This window comes from Salminus brasiliensis, chromosome 1, assembly GCF_030463535.1.
Source record: "Salminus brasiliensis chromosome 1, fSalBra1.hap2, whole genome shotgun sequence".
NCBI lineage: Eukaryota > Metazoa > Chordata > Actinopteri > Characiformes > Bryconidae > Salminus > Salminus brasiliensis.
The window spans coordinates 67,410,047-67,422,125 of record NC_132878.1 but is presented as its reverse complement, the minus strand read 5'-3'; the positions used below and the strand labels follow the sequence as shown (position 1 = coordinate 67,422,125).

Sequence of the window (12,079 nt, the reverse complement as noted above, 5' to 3'; positions counted from 1 at the left end):
GGTCTTGATATAAATTGTGGCATTAGTGATTCACCACTGAAAATCTAGGTCTTTAAAATGAGCCCACAATATATTTTTCCTTAAACAAAAAACTAATCCAAGAGCTCTGTGCCATGGTTCACACTTTTCAAAACTAATTTTTCCAAACTCAAATCAAACATTGTTTGCATATAAATTTTAATTTGTATTTTTTCTTTCTTTAACAGATGTTAGGATAAAGAAACATTTCATAATTTGAGAAGCTCTATCACCTCAAAGAGGGTTTAACTGCTGTTTGTAGAGCTGGAGCTGAACTTTTCTTCACAATATTTCTCTCAAATCCTTTATTTCCTGCACTAGTCTTCAGCCTTTGCCTCCATCTCCTCAGCATCGTCATCTCCGTCCACCTCTGCATTTTCCCTTTCCAAACGCTCCAGCTGTCTCTGTAACTCCGTCTCGTCTGTGTCAGTCACCACTTTAGGCTGCGAGGGCGAAATAACATGCACATGTAATTCAGGCAAAACATGTTTTAACACCCAAATCAGCAAAGTAATGAAAGCTTATATTAGTGATCTCTTAGACTATGCTGTTTTTAACACTGTGGCATCAGTGTAATCCAAAACTGACCTCCATCTGGATGTTGAAGACCCCTCTCTTCTCCTCGATTTTCTCCTTGATAACTGCCATGGCCTGGTTGAGCAGGGAAAGGCCTTCTGTCCGCTCCAGTGTGGTCGTGGTCATCACATACCGTGGAGGGGCAATCAGGTTTATCTATCAAAACAAAAAATATCAGAAGCTGATCAGCAGCAATCAGAAAAACAATTAATAGCAGTAACAAAAAACTGCTGCTTTTTCAGCTTCTTTCCATACAGAAATAATAACTGAACTTTAATCTTCTTTATTAATCCTTTGCATTACCTTGATAGGCATTGCTTCTGTGGAGCAGTTCAGTCCTGCCCTTAAGGCTTCTTTGACGGCATCAATTCCCTCATACCCGTAACATGCCACTTCAATATCTGTTTGGGGGCACAATATTATATTACATTCAGAAAAGAGGTAACAACCAGAACAGAGGTCAGAACTTTGAGCTTTGATGCATCAGGTAAGAAACACACACTTACTGCTGAGAAATTCTGCACAGTTCTATACACACACAATCCTGAATAACATACTGTTTTCAAAATACCACGCAAAAACACACCAAAGTACCTGCTCTGATTTTGACGGCCTGTGGCGTAAGCCGCCTGTTGATGTTGTCAATGAGCACATTCCTCTCTTCTTCTGTCAGATCCAATCCGTCCAATATAGAGGGATCACTGAGAGGGGCGGGAACAAAAATAAAGGTTTTTGCCAACAAGGCAATTTCAAAAACGAGGAATGTCTTCTAAATGAATGAAACCTCAAAAACAAGCCATGTAGAAAGTCTGTAGAACGGCAGGACATCTGGCCTACCAGTTGCAGCTCAGTTTTTAATGATAAGTCAACAGTGTACAATAGTTTACAATATCAGTAGTTGAGAGTTATTTAAGAACAAAAGCACTCTGTAATGGTCATATGATACGTTGTACACTGCAGGTATAGAAGACAATATTACTTCCACTGCTTAAAGTGCTGTATAATGTTCATTTGATCCACACAGTAACCCTGACAGACTGTAATACTCTACAGGAAGAGTAGAGGGCGATATGACTTCTATTGTTTAATTTAAAAAGTGCTCTATGATGTTTATATAATAGGTGCCAGAGTTAAGGGTCTTTGTGTTTACCACTGTTTGACCTTGAATATGGTTTGAACACAGGCGTGTACGTTTGTAAAAGAGCTCATTTAAATGTTTTAAATTTTACGCTTTCATTCAAGTCTGGGCTTTGTTGTGCATAACTTTTTACGCCAGGAGCTCAACTGCAAGCGTAGACACTAAAAAAAATATCATCCTAAATTATCCTATATCCTATATCTCCACCACTGTAGGCGTATAATGCATTTTTAAACCCAGCTGTTTACTTGTGTAATACTTTAAGCCCATAGTGTAGTGAAGGAGAGCTCTGTACTCACGATACGGCTTGTTTAAAAATATCATAGGCACCGTATCCCGGCCTCTTGTATTTCTCATCGAAGACCCAGGCAGTACGCTGGAAGAGGCTTTCCAGCTGCTCATCCTTGGTGTACTCCAGCACCTCAGCCACGTGCCTCAGAATACTGTAAACCTGAAACACACCAGCCTCATTTAATGCTCGAGACACACAATGCTATAGACATGGTGACTGCTGCAGTAAATTAAGACTAAAGTTAATGAAGGTCACAGTTTGAGAAACTCCTCCATTACTAGGATATAAAATATTAATTGGTAGTAAAAACTCCTCCAACCTCCGACACATCATCCCATATTGTTTCAATTTGATGTTACTGTGTTACTTTTGTAGGACCACAAACAATGACATGCAAAAGTTTGGCCACCCTCTGTAAAAGCATGCTTTACCGTGAATAGCTAGGCGAAGCATAAAGTAAAAGATGAAACATTTGATCATATTTTAAGCAGGATAACTGGCCACGGCTACTGATTGTGGGGAAAAGATCGGAGGAGTGTTTATAAAACTATGAAACTTGCACCACCGGGCTGTTCCCAACAATGGCTGTGAACAAGTCATAGCCCTAAAAAGCTAAGGTTTGAAACCTTGGTAAAACATGTGCTCAAATCTCCACCCAAACTTTTGCATGGTGCTCCTTTTCTTTTAGTCCATCTAAAATGTCATAAAACAAAAATAATACACAAATGTTCTGCCTTTTGGAGATCTGTTCATCTTCTACTCTGATAGAGTGCTACAGCAGTAGGCCAATTTCCCACTCCGTCACTTTGGATAACACATCTCCACAAATATGGGGGCTTTATACCCCTCTAACGGATGCCTGGTTCTAGGCAAAGTGACCTTAGGCTCATATACAGATACTCCAGAACATCCATTTCTATTGGTCTGTGCTTTTCTATGAAGATTATCCAAGTTGTGTGTGAACACTGGTGTCAGCAACTGAATTCACTCATTAGTCAGAAAAGGGTCAGAAAACCTTCAGACTTATAGTAAATCTAACTTATTTAGCTGGTAGGTAATTTACTTACAGTCTTGGATTTGGTAAACTTATCTTCACATTTCACGGCTTCCTCTGGAGATACTCTCCTCTTTGATAAGTCAATATATCCTAAATAAAATCAAATTAGAGAAACAAATCAAAATCAGAATTCTAAAAGACCATACACTGACACTCCTTTTCTTTTCAATCTTTAAGTCTTAGCGCATTTAAGCCCAAGCCCACCTTTCTCTTTGTCCACTCGGATCACCACAACACACTCATTGCGGCCGATGCGGATCAGTTTGTTGATAGAACGAATACGTCTGCGCGAGAGCTCGCTCAGCAGGATCATGCCCTCAATGTTGTTATACTCCAGCAAGCTGACATAAGCGCCCATCTCTGCAATGGAGCGCACATTCACCATCACCACGTCCTCCACCTCTGGAAACCGGTGCTGGTAGAACCTACAGCTGAGTCCCGGCATCTCTGCCGAGAGAAAGAAGCAGAATTTAAAGCATAAGAATAACAAACTTCTCTTCTCTGAACATACCTTAGATAAAATATCTAAGGTACTGCATCCAACATCAGCATATAGGCTCATCAGTCTCCTCATTAAATACCACAGTCTTACTAAACAGAGCCTAAATGATGTCCAATAACCTCTCCACATTGCTGATGTGCTGATAATCACCCCTGTTCAACTATACGACAGTAATACAGAAGGAACAAGTGAATCCGGACACAATTTTGGTTACTAAAATTACTAATAACTAATAATATATATACCTCCAAACCTCAACTTCATAATACAAATAAATATTAATATGCAAAGATATTCAGATTCTACACTGCCATTTTCAACAGCACTGAATTATGAAACACCACCCAATTTGAGTTTTGAGGACTGGCAATCATTTCATTTAATCTTATTTTCAGAAAAACTAAAAATATCTAAAATATAAAAAGTTATTAAGCATATTTCGAGGTTATCTGCATCTTTAGGCCCCTATCAGCCACACATTTTTATTTGATCAATTCTACTAGGTGATATAATACTAGTAGCAATAATGTTTACTTCTTCTTTTAACATTTACTACGTACTGTATTTAAGATTTTCGTTAGAAAAATCATTAAATTATCTGTCAAACAGATGTAGTCTTCTGAAGAAGACAACTACATCATGACTTTGTGACAAATGTATGATTTAATGGAAGAAGCTCAGTTAACTAACCAGTCATAGCATAATTAAGCAGATCTCTACTGAACCTGAGGGACTGGGTTTGAGTGTCTGACCCTGCGCTCCTGTTCCTCAGATGTTACACACACACATGTTAAACCCTAACCCCACTACAGCAATGATGGAGCTGCTGTTAGATCAGATTACGGTCAAATACAGAAACAGTTCAGTCGAAGCTCGTTTAATTAGTTAGATCTGTCCGACCATAACCTCCAGATTGCCGGTGTGTTGTATTCTCTGCGATGTTAGTTGGTGTTGGTTATTTATTATTTGATTAGTACAGCAGGGTGTCTCAGTGAGCCCATGCGGTTTAGTAGAAGATATCATAGCTACTTCTGCTCCTTTTTAAATACATACTGAGCAACATCTGCTAAATATGTGTATAAGAATGGGACATTACCTGAAAAGAAATGTCACTGAAAATGCTATTAAGAATCTTTTACAATTAATAACTGTGAATTTTGATGTGAAACAGCTCCGTAAATCAGGAGTTCGCCATGGATCCACAGCAGGGAGAGTAACATCATGGCGCCGCGCGGATGAAATTCAATATAAAAGTCTTTTTTACACGAACATGATTTAGATGATTTCTAAGTGAAAATAGAAATCACAGGAACATCTATAAACAGTTATTTATGTATATAAATATTACACTATGAATAGAGTTTATACTTAATCTGATAAAGAGTCGTTTTATTCATGAGAACCGTCATACACGTCACAAGCTGCGATGTAGGTTTTAAAGTAAAAGTCTTTATTAACCTTTTTTCTAGTGACATTTTAATGTTATACTTAGCGCATACTTAACAAACAACATTAATGACACAAAATGACAGAAAAATGTAGCTACCGCATAAGATAAATCTTACGCAGAAACGCTGCCCTAAGTCACATGACTGTCTGTGAACCCTAACCTGCGTTTACACTTCAAAATAAAAGTTGTAAAATTTGCATGTATAGTTATAATTGCATATATAGTTGTTAATTAACCATTAATATTATTAAGAAAGTATAGCGATACATCTAAAATACAAGAAAACAACCCCCTAACAAAAAAATCACATTGAATTAGTCGTATTTTGTTTTGTTGTTTTGTTCCCCTCTAAAGGCCGCTGCTGCTGTGCTAAGCGTGAGTCACATGACTCTCTGTGAGCTGTAATGTGATTTCCACTATGACGGTCAGACAACAGTAAAGCCGTCCGCAGTGTTTCTGCACATATTATCTACATGCGAACGAAACACGCGACATTTCGCACGGATAATATCGGTTAATAAACCTACAAAGACGGTCCGCCGACGCTTCTTCGAGTTTAAGACGAAAACGACGCGATGTCGGGAAAAGACAGGATCGACATTTTCCCTTCGAGGATGTGAGTAGCTGAAGCTGTATGACACAGACAGTCTGGCGATGAGCTGAACGAGTGCTCACAGGTCTGACTGCCCGGCCTCATTTAAAGTAATGACAGCTGCTGCTGTGAACTGTAGCTGAATGGTTTTCAGGTTGATTTGAGTTGATCTGCTTATAGACTGAGCAGCGAGTGTGTTCAGGACAATGGCGTAGACAGAGCCGGTAAATGATCTTTTCAGGTTGACATATGAGCTGATAGTTATTTGTAATGATGCCTGATTCTGGAAATGGCCTAGCTAAAGTGACTGTAGATGATCAGCTTGAAGTCGGCCTCATCTGCACTGGCATGCTGAGGACCCCCAGCAAGGTCATAAGACTATGTGAGGGTATGTTGGTTAAAAAGCAGATTCCAAAAGATCAGGCCAGACATCCAGAAGGCTGTGTTAGTATGCACTGTCAGTCAGTATTCAGAGATGAGAGTAGTGTATATTGAAATAGCCTGCCATAAAATCACACTCAGAAAAACAGAAGTCTCTTATTCAGTGTCATGTGATCTGAGGCTTCTGCCAAAGAGGACAGTCCAGAGAAAAAGGTCTGAAAGCGAAGGCTTGAAAGTTAGGATTACGATCAAACGGGTCAGTGTGACCATAGTGTGAGACACATTAAAATGTACAGTGAACGTCTGTAAGAATATAATTCATATGTTTTTAAAATGTCAATCCACTATGCCGAAAATTAAAATCGATATTCCTAGAAATTTGGGATAAAAAATTGAGCTTGGATAACGGAAGTTAAAAAGAGTGGGGTTTGGTGTGAAATGGTTACTTGCAGAGAAACCTACAGACTCTGATTTCTTTGGCGGTGATAGGAACCGGGGTCACCATGACTATAGCATCTATTTTATTTCCTATACAGAAGCACTAGTGAAGCTACACAGGTCTTCTAAGTTTGTACAGGATGTTGGTGCTGGTAAAGTAGTGGAAAATCTGGAAAATAAATTCTTTAGGGACTATTTTACTACATAATGCACTCCATATATCCCTCCACCATAAATGTATTTGGTTAAAAAATTATAATGTAGACCAAACCTTTGTAAAACAGTGTCTCAGGCATCATACAATGTATTCATAATCATTTGGTGTAATAACTTTCTGCGAAGGAGCTTTTAAAGTCATTAAACTTTTCAGACGTCTGGGTTCATACACCGCAGTGAACAATTCTGACTCAGAGAGTTCCTCTTGAACTCATGGACAAGAGGTATTTCAAGTCGTGGTGGGTAAAAGTTCACATTGTTAAGGTAAAAGAGCAGTGTTCTCATTAATTGGTGTAATGACCAGCTATGCTTTTCTGAGTTTGCTGTGGATACCACCAGTACTTAAAGAACTGCATGTGTCGTTACAGAAAGCATAATTAAACCTCATTCATTCAATGAAGTGAAAAATATCAAATAAATAAAACAATCACTGTTCTTGATTGAAGTGTGTAGTGTATGGTGTTCTTAAATGTCTTTAAATGTTGTGAAATAGTAATTTAGCATACTCTTTGTTTTTATTATTGTGAAGTTGGTAAATGCATTACACCATATCATACATTACATACATTTGTAACTGTAGTGTTGATGGGACACAAATGGCACCAAATGGTGGAATTGCCCGATAAAATGACCTTATTCAACCCCCCCAGTTGACTCAATGGACATGGAAAGAAAATAAATTTCCTGTTGTCCTGTGTGGAGCACAGTACTGTTTTATTACTCTTTAATGACTCTTTGTTTTGAATGGTTTTAGGGCTCAGACCATCATGAAGGCTCGACTGAAAGGTGCTCAGACTGGGCGTAACCTGCTGAAGAAGAAAGCTGATGCCCTTTCCATGCGTTTCCGGCAGATTCTCAGGAAAATCATTGAGGTAGGCGGATGAGCATATCATTGTCTGTCAAATATATGCCTGTCAGTCATAACATTAGTACCACTGACAGGTGAAAAACAGTGGTAATCTTCATCTACAGTGGCGTCTTCCAAGGAGTGGATATATTAGGCAGCAAGTGAACAGTCAGTTTTTGACGGTGATGTGTTAAAAGAAGGAATCTGAGACACTTTGACAAGAACCAAATTGTGAGGCTAGACGACTGGATCAGAATATCTCCAAAACACCAGGCAGGTCTCATAGGAAAGCTCAGAACTGTTGCGGCAGCACAAATGGGACCTACTCAATATTAGGCAGGTAGTGCTAATGTTATGGCTGATCAATGTATATATGAATCAGTTTGTAATACTAGAAAACAGGATGCTGGATTTGAAAACCAATACTGAAAAAACTGCATTTATTTACAAAGGGTTTTCTGTTTCGCAGACCAAGACGCTGATGGGAGAAGTGATGAGAGAAGCTGCTTTTTCTTTAGCTGAAGCCAAATTTGCTGCTGGTGACTTTAGGTGTGAAGAGTACTAATATTGATGTTAATATGTGTGTGTGTGAAAGTGAGTTTGGCTCTTGAGCTCACGGAGTGTGTGTTGTTTTTCAGCACTACAGTTATTCAGAACGTAAACAAGGCCCAGGTCAAGGTCAGGGCCAAGAAGGACAACGTTGCAGGTCTGGCTGAACTTTTTTTATTTTCCAAAATAGCAGATACATTTATCAGAAGCTGATAAAACTATAAACCCTGTCTATTGTTTTTTGTTTCCTTAAATGTTTCTACACAGAATTATTTGATTTGATTTGTTGTAGACTAATGTATTACTAACTGGCCTTCCCGTTTTGCTTCACTCTGCCCCAGGTGTGACCCTGCCTGTATTTGAGCACTACCAGGAGGGAGGAGACAGTAAGTTTGGCTAAAATGGTTTAGTCAGTTCCTCACTAAACGTCTAGTCGTCTGTATAGTCACAGGCAAAGATTTGGGTACTCAGATCAAATTGCATATATGTGTACTTCTTTTGTGTGAGTAAAGTGTAAGTAAGTTTACATCCTCTGCAGAGAGACAATTCTTTTTACTGAATTTAACAGGTAAAAAAACCAAAATGTAGCCTGTTACAAATATGTTACGTTTTATTTCTTTCCAATATTTAAAATCATTAAATTAATAGAAATAGTTCACTTATTTACACTTAGAACATCAGTCATTTAAATGAGGGTGTGTATCATAGCCCTTTAGGGATCTTAAATGAAACCATGTCTAGAAACAATTGGGTAACACTTTACACAGTGGGAATTTCCCCACTGCGGGACTAATAAAGGACTATCTTATCTTATCTTATCTTATCTTTACTTGGATGCTCCATTGTAGATGCTCACCTGACATTCAAAGTGATACCAAATGTTGATGAGACCTTTATACAAGTAAAAGTTTTAAGATTTGATAAAGCTGTAATGCAGTTACATATGAATCTTGCCCAGGGGCTCTCATTGGTGTAGCATAGATTGCTTGCCTGTCTACCAAGGGCAGTTGTCACTCACTAAGCTACATCAGCTGCAGATAATACACACGTTGAAATAATGGAATTACAAGACGAACAGCAAATGGTCAAATGTTGAACAGTTCCCCTCCACTGCTATAGGTTATGAACTGACTGGTCTGGCCAGAGGTGGAGAGCAGCTGTCTAGGCTGAAGAGAAACTATGCCAAAGCTGTGGAGCTGCTGGTGGAATTGGCCTCCCTGCAGGTAGGGGGCATTAGAATAATCCTTTATATTCTCTTGGATTATAATTGAACACTTCCGGGGAGGCGGACTGCCACTTAGTTTAGCCTCCCAGGCTGGTTGGAGTCTACAATACATGTTCTGCGAAGGTTTTGGGCAGACAAATACATTTGTAAATGATTGATCATTGTGCACAGAAAGTAACTATGCCTAGTTGAAAATCTTTATAAATGCTTAGTTTTTTATTGTTTTTGTTTTTTCCATTTAGTAATCTTATATAACTCAGAGAAGTCTGAGATGAACTTTCAAAGTGGGGAATTTTGAGCTGGAGGGACTTTCAATAGGATTTTTCCAATTTGGAAACTTCCCAGTTCTCTCTTGGTCATAGGCAGCATAAGTTTGGCTTTGGTGCCTTTTTACTGGCTTTGAATATTGTCCACTGACAAACCAACATGTTTTCAGTAAGCATTCAAACTCACTAATATGTGATTACAAAATTAATGATAATCATGGTACATGTAATTTAATTTAATTTTCTCTGTTGTCCGCTGCTTGTGGGAGCATCTTTATGCCCTACTTGTTAAAGTAATGGTAGTATTATGAGTCCAGGAAAGTCTTGTAGACCTCTTTAGATCTTTGTCTGTCACTCTTTCATCAATGTTGACTTTTTTGTATTGCTTTACTTGTAGACGTCCTTCGTCACCTTGGATGAGGCCATCAAGATCACCAATCGCCGTGTGAATGCCATTGAGCATGGTGAGCAGACTGTACCTGCTTCAGCAGAATGTTTATGAAGACATCTTAGGTAGGGCTAGGGGACAGTGTTTGAAATCGAGTTGGTTGATATAAGTATGCCCTGAGTAACTGGAGATATTTTCAATAAAATGATAATGCAGCTCTTGATTGTCTATGTGCCACTTTTGCTCTCTATATGGGAGGGAGGTCTAACAGTCACTCACAACAGCACAAGCCAGTTAGTCAGTAAGGCTATTTTTGTGTGGACAAAGAATTTGGTTTATGTTTTCTGGAGCGTGGATTTGGTCCAGTTTCCTTAAAATCTTTTTTTTTTTTTTCTCCCAAGACTTCAAATTGTGCATTGCAGCAAATGCAGGTAATAATTGTCAGTCTTTTCCTTGTTTTTGTCAGTGATTATCCCACGGATTGAGCGCACTCTCACTTACATCATCACTGAGCTAGATGAGAGAGAAAGAGAAGAGTTTTACAGGTGGGTCAACATGGGTTTGGGCTTGACCATTTTTCAACCCCTATTTGCACCTTATAATTAAACAGGCAGTTTGTATTACTGTGCCATTATGCTCACTGGCTGACCTGTATTGTGGCCCAGCTGAATAATGTGATTGTGAATAGGTGGACAATCTATACTTTCCCTGTCATTACAATATATGTATGAAAATTAAACCATATTTATTAACCATATTTCAGTCTTAAAGACAGTACCAAAAATGGTGTAATCTAATGTTTACAAGAGGTTAAAATTATGAAATTATGTGAAAATGAAATATATGTTCTTAAAAAATGTCTTTAAAAATAACCTTTATGGGTACTAAAAAAGGCAAATGTGGCTCTGTTTTCCTTTCCTTTTCACCAGGCTGAAGAAGATCCAGGAGAAGAAGAAGCAGCTTCGTGAGAAGACCGAGAAGGAGATTGCACAGCGTCTGGCCAAACTGGGTCCTGTGGCTGAGCCGGCCAACATGCTGACTGAGGAGGCTGATGAAGACCTGCTGTTTGAATGATGCTCCAATTCTCAGCTTCCAACCCAATATCTTATTTATTCTGTGTGCCTCTAAGGCCAATATTCAACATGTTTTTGTGAAATTGAAAGAAATTGTCATTGTTTTGTGTATATGCTGGTGCTTATGTTCGGCTTTCTATTTTGCTTTGGGGAGAAGAATGTTGACGTAACAGATGCACGTTCACTAGAACACACTGTATAAAAAAAAAAAGTTAAAAAAACATGATTATTGATATTTTCTGTATTTTAATGTCTTTTGGTCTTTTCTGTGTGAGCAACTGATTTTGATGACTGAATATCATGCATATAGTATAGTCACAGAGATTTGTTCACAGATTACCTGAAAAACCATTCCAAGTGACTGTGCAGATATACATACTCCGACCCCTGAGCTTCCCAGAGTGGTACTGCTTACTGTTGTCCATCAAAGAAAGCCAGTGTAGTTTCCCTCACCTGACTTGTGTAGTTCATCAGTGGAATCTACAGATCCTTGTTTACGCTGAGTGAGGACAAAGGATGTGGCTGAATATTCAATTTGGAGTATCAGTTCAGCACCATTTTCGTAATAATCCACTGTGTGAATGAGTGACATGAGTCCTCCTCTACTGAAACTGTATTCTAACAGCTATTTCTCTGTGTTACTAATTTCAATAAAGTGTATAGATGGCAATTATTTGACATGATGCTCATTTAGGCTGCAGTTGCTACTAGTCTATAAAGGTCGGTCAGATGGCCTGGTTCTAACGTGCATGTTATCAACATTAGTTAGTGTTAGTTAGGTAGCTTTGCTAATGGTGCTTGGGGATTTTATTTTCACCTGAAAGATTTTTTGCTTTTGCTAATTTGCTTATGTTTTCAGGTATAAATTATGGAAAACTGCTTACACTAAAAGCCTCAAATATACTATAATTAAAAAGTCAAATGAACCATCCTTAAATCACAATAAGATTATTTCTCATAATAATTACAATTTTTATCTCATAATTATTCACAATATTACTAGATATTCTCTCATAATGACCAGTATCTCATACAGTTCATCTGCTTATACTATCTCATGATACTGACTCA

The 12,079-nt window shown here is 38.4% G+C and overlaps 2 protein-coding genes across 2 annotated transcripts; one reads left to right on the top strand and one right to left on the bottom strand.

Annotated features, from left to right (window-relative positions):
• Positions 1-158: 158 nt before the first annotated feature.
• On the bottom strand, positions 159-4,796 carry eif2s1b (eukaryotic translation initiation factor 2, subunit 1 alpha b). Its single transcript, XM_072656625.1, has 8 exons — positions 4,680-4,796; positions 3,286-3,528; positions 3,092-3,171; positions 2,032-2,183; positions 1,189-1,295; positions 898-995; positions 607-750; positions 159-461 (listed from the first exon to the last, which is right to left on the bottom strand). Exons 2-8 carry the CDS (start codon positions 3,524-3,526, stop codon positions 336-338), a joined length of 948 nt encoding a protein of 315 aa, XP_072512726.1. The 5' UTR covers positions 3,527-3,528; positions 4,680-4,796; the 3' UTR covers positions 159-335.
• Positions 4,797-5,406: 610 nt separating this feature from the next.
• On the top strand, positions 5,407-11,678 carry atp6v1d (ATPase H+ transporting V1 subunit D). Its single transcript, XM_072656612.1, has 9 exons — positions 5,407-5,649; positions 7,415-7,532; positions 7,977-8,056; positions 8,146-8,213; positions 8,398-8,442; positions 9,176-9,279; positions 9,945-10,011; positions 10,402-10,480; positions 10,865-11,678. Exons 1-9 carry the CDS (start codon positions 5,609-5,611, stop codon positions 11,007-11,009), a joined length of 747 nt encoding a protein of 248 aa, XP_072512713.1. The 5' UTR covers positions 5,407-5,608; the 3' UTR covers positions 11,010-11,678.
• Positions 11,679-12,079: the final 401 nt, after the last annotated feature.

Coding starts and splice junctions, on each gene's coding strand:
- atp6v1d (XM_072656612.1), top strand. CDS start 5,609: ATGTCGGGAAAAGACAGGATCGACATTTTCCCTTCGAGGAT. Junction 9,280..9,944: donor TGGAATTGGCCTCCCTGCAG/GTAGGGGGCATT, acceptor CTTTACTTGTAG/ACGTCCTTCGTCACCTTGGA. Junction 10,012..10,401: donor TGTGAATGCCATTGAGCATG/GTGAGCAGACTG, acceptor TGTTTTTGTCAG/TGATTATCCCACGGATTGAG.
- eif2s1b (XM_072656625.1), bottom strand. CDS start 3,526: ATGCCGGGACTCAGCTGTAGGTTCTACCAGCACCGGTTTCCAGAGGTG. Junction 1,296..2,031: donor ATTTTTAAACAAGCCGTATC/GTGAGTACAGAG, acceptor CGCCCCTCTCAG/TGATCCCTCTATATTGGACG. Junction 462..606: donor TCTTCAACATCCAGATGGAG/GTCAGTTTTGGA, acceptor TCGCCCTCGCAG/CCTAAAGTGGTGACTGACAC.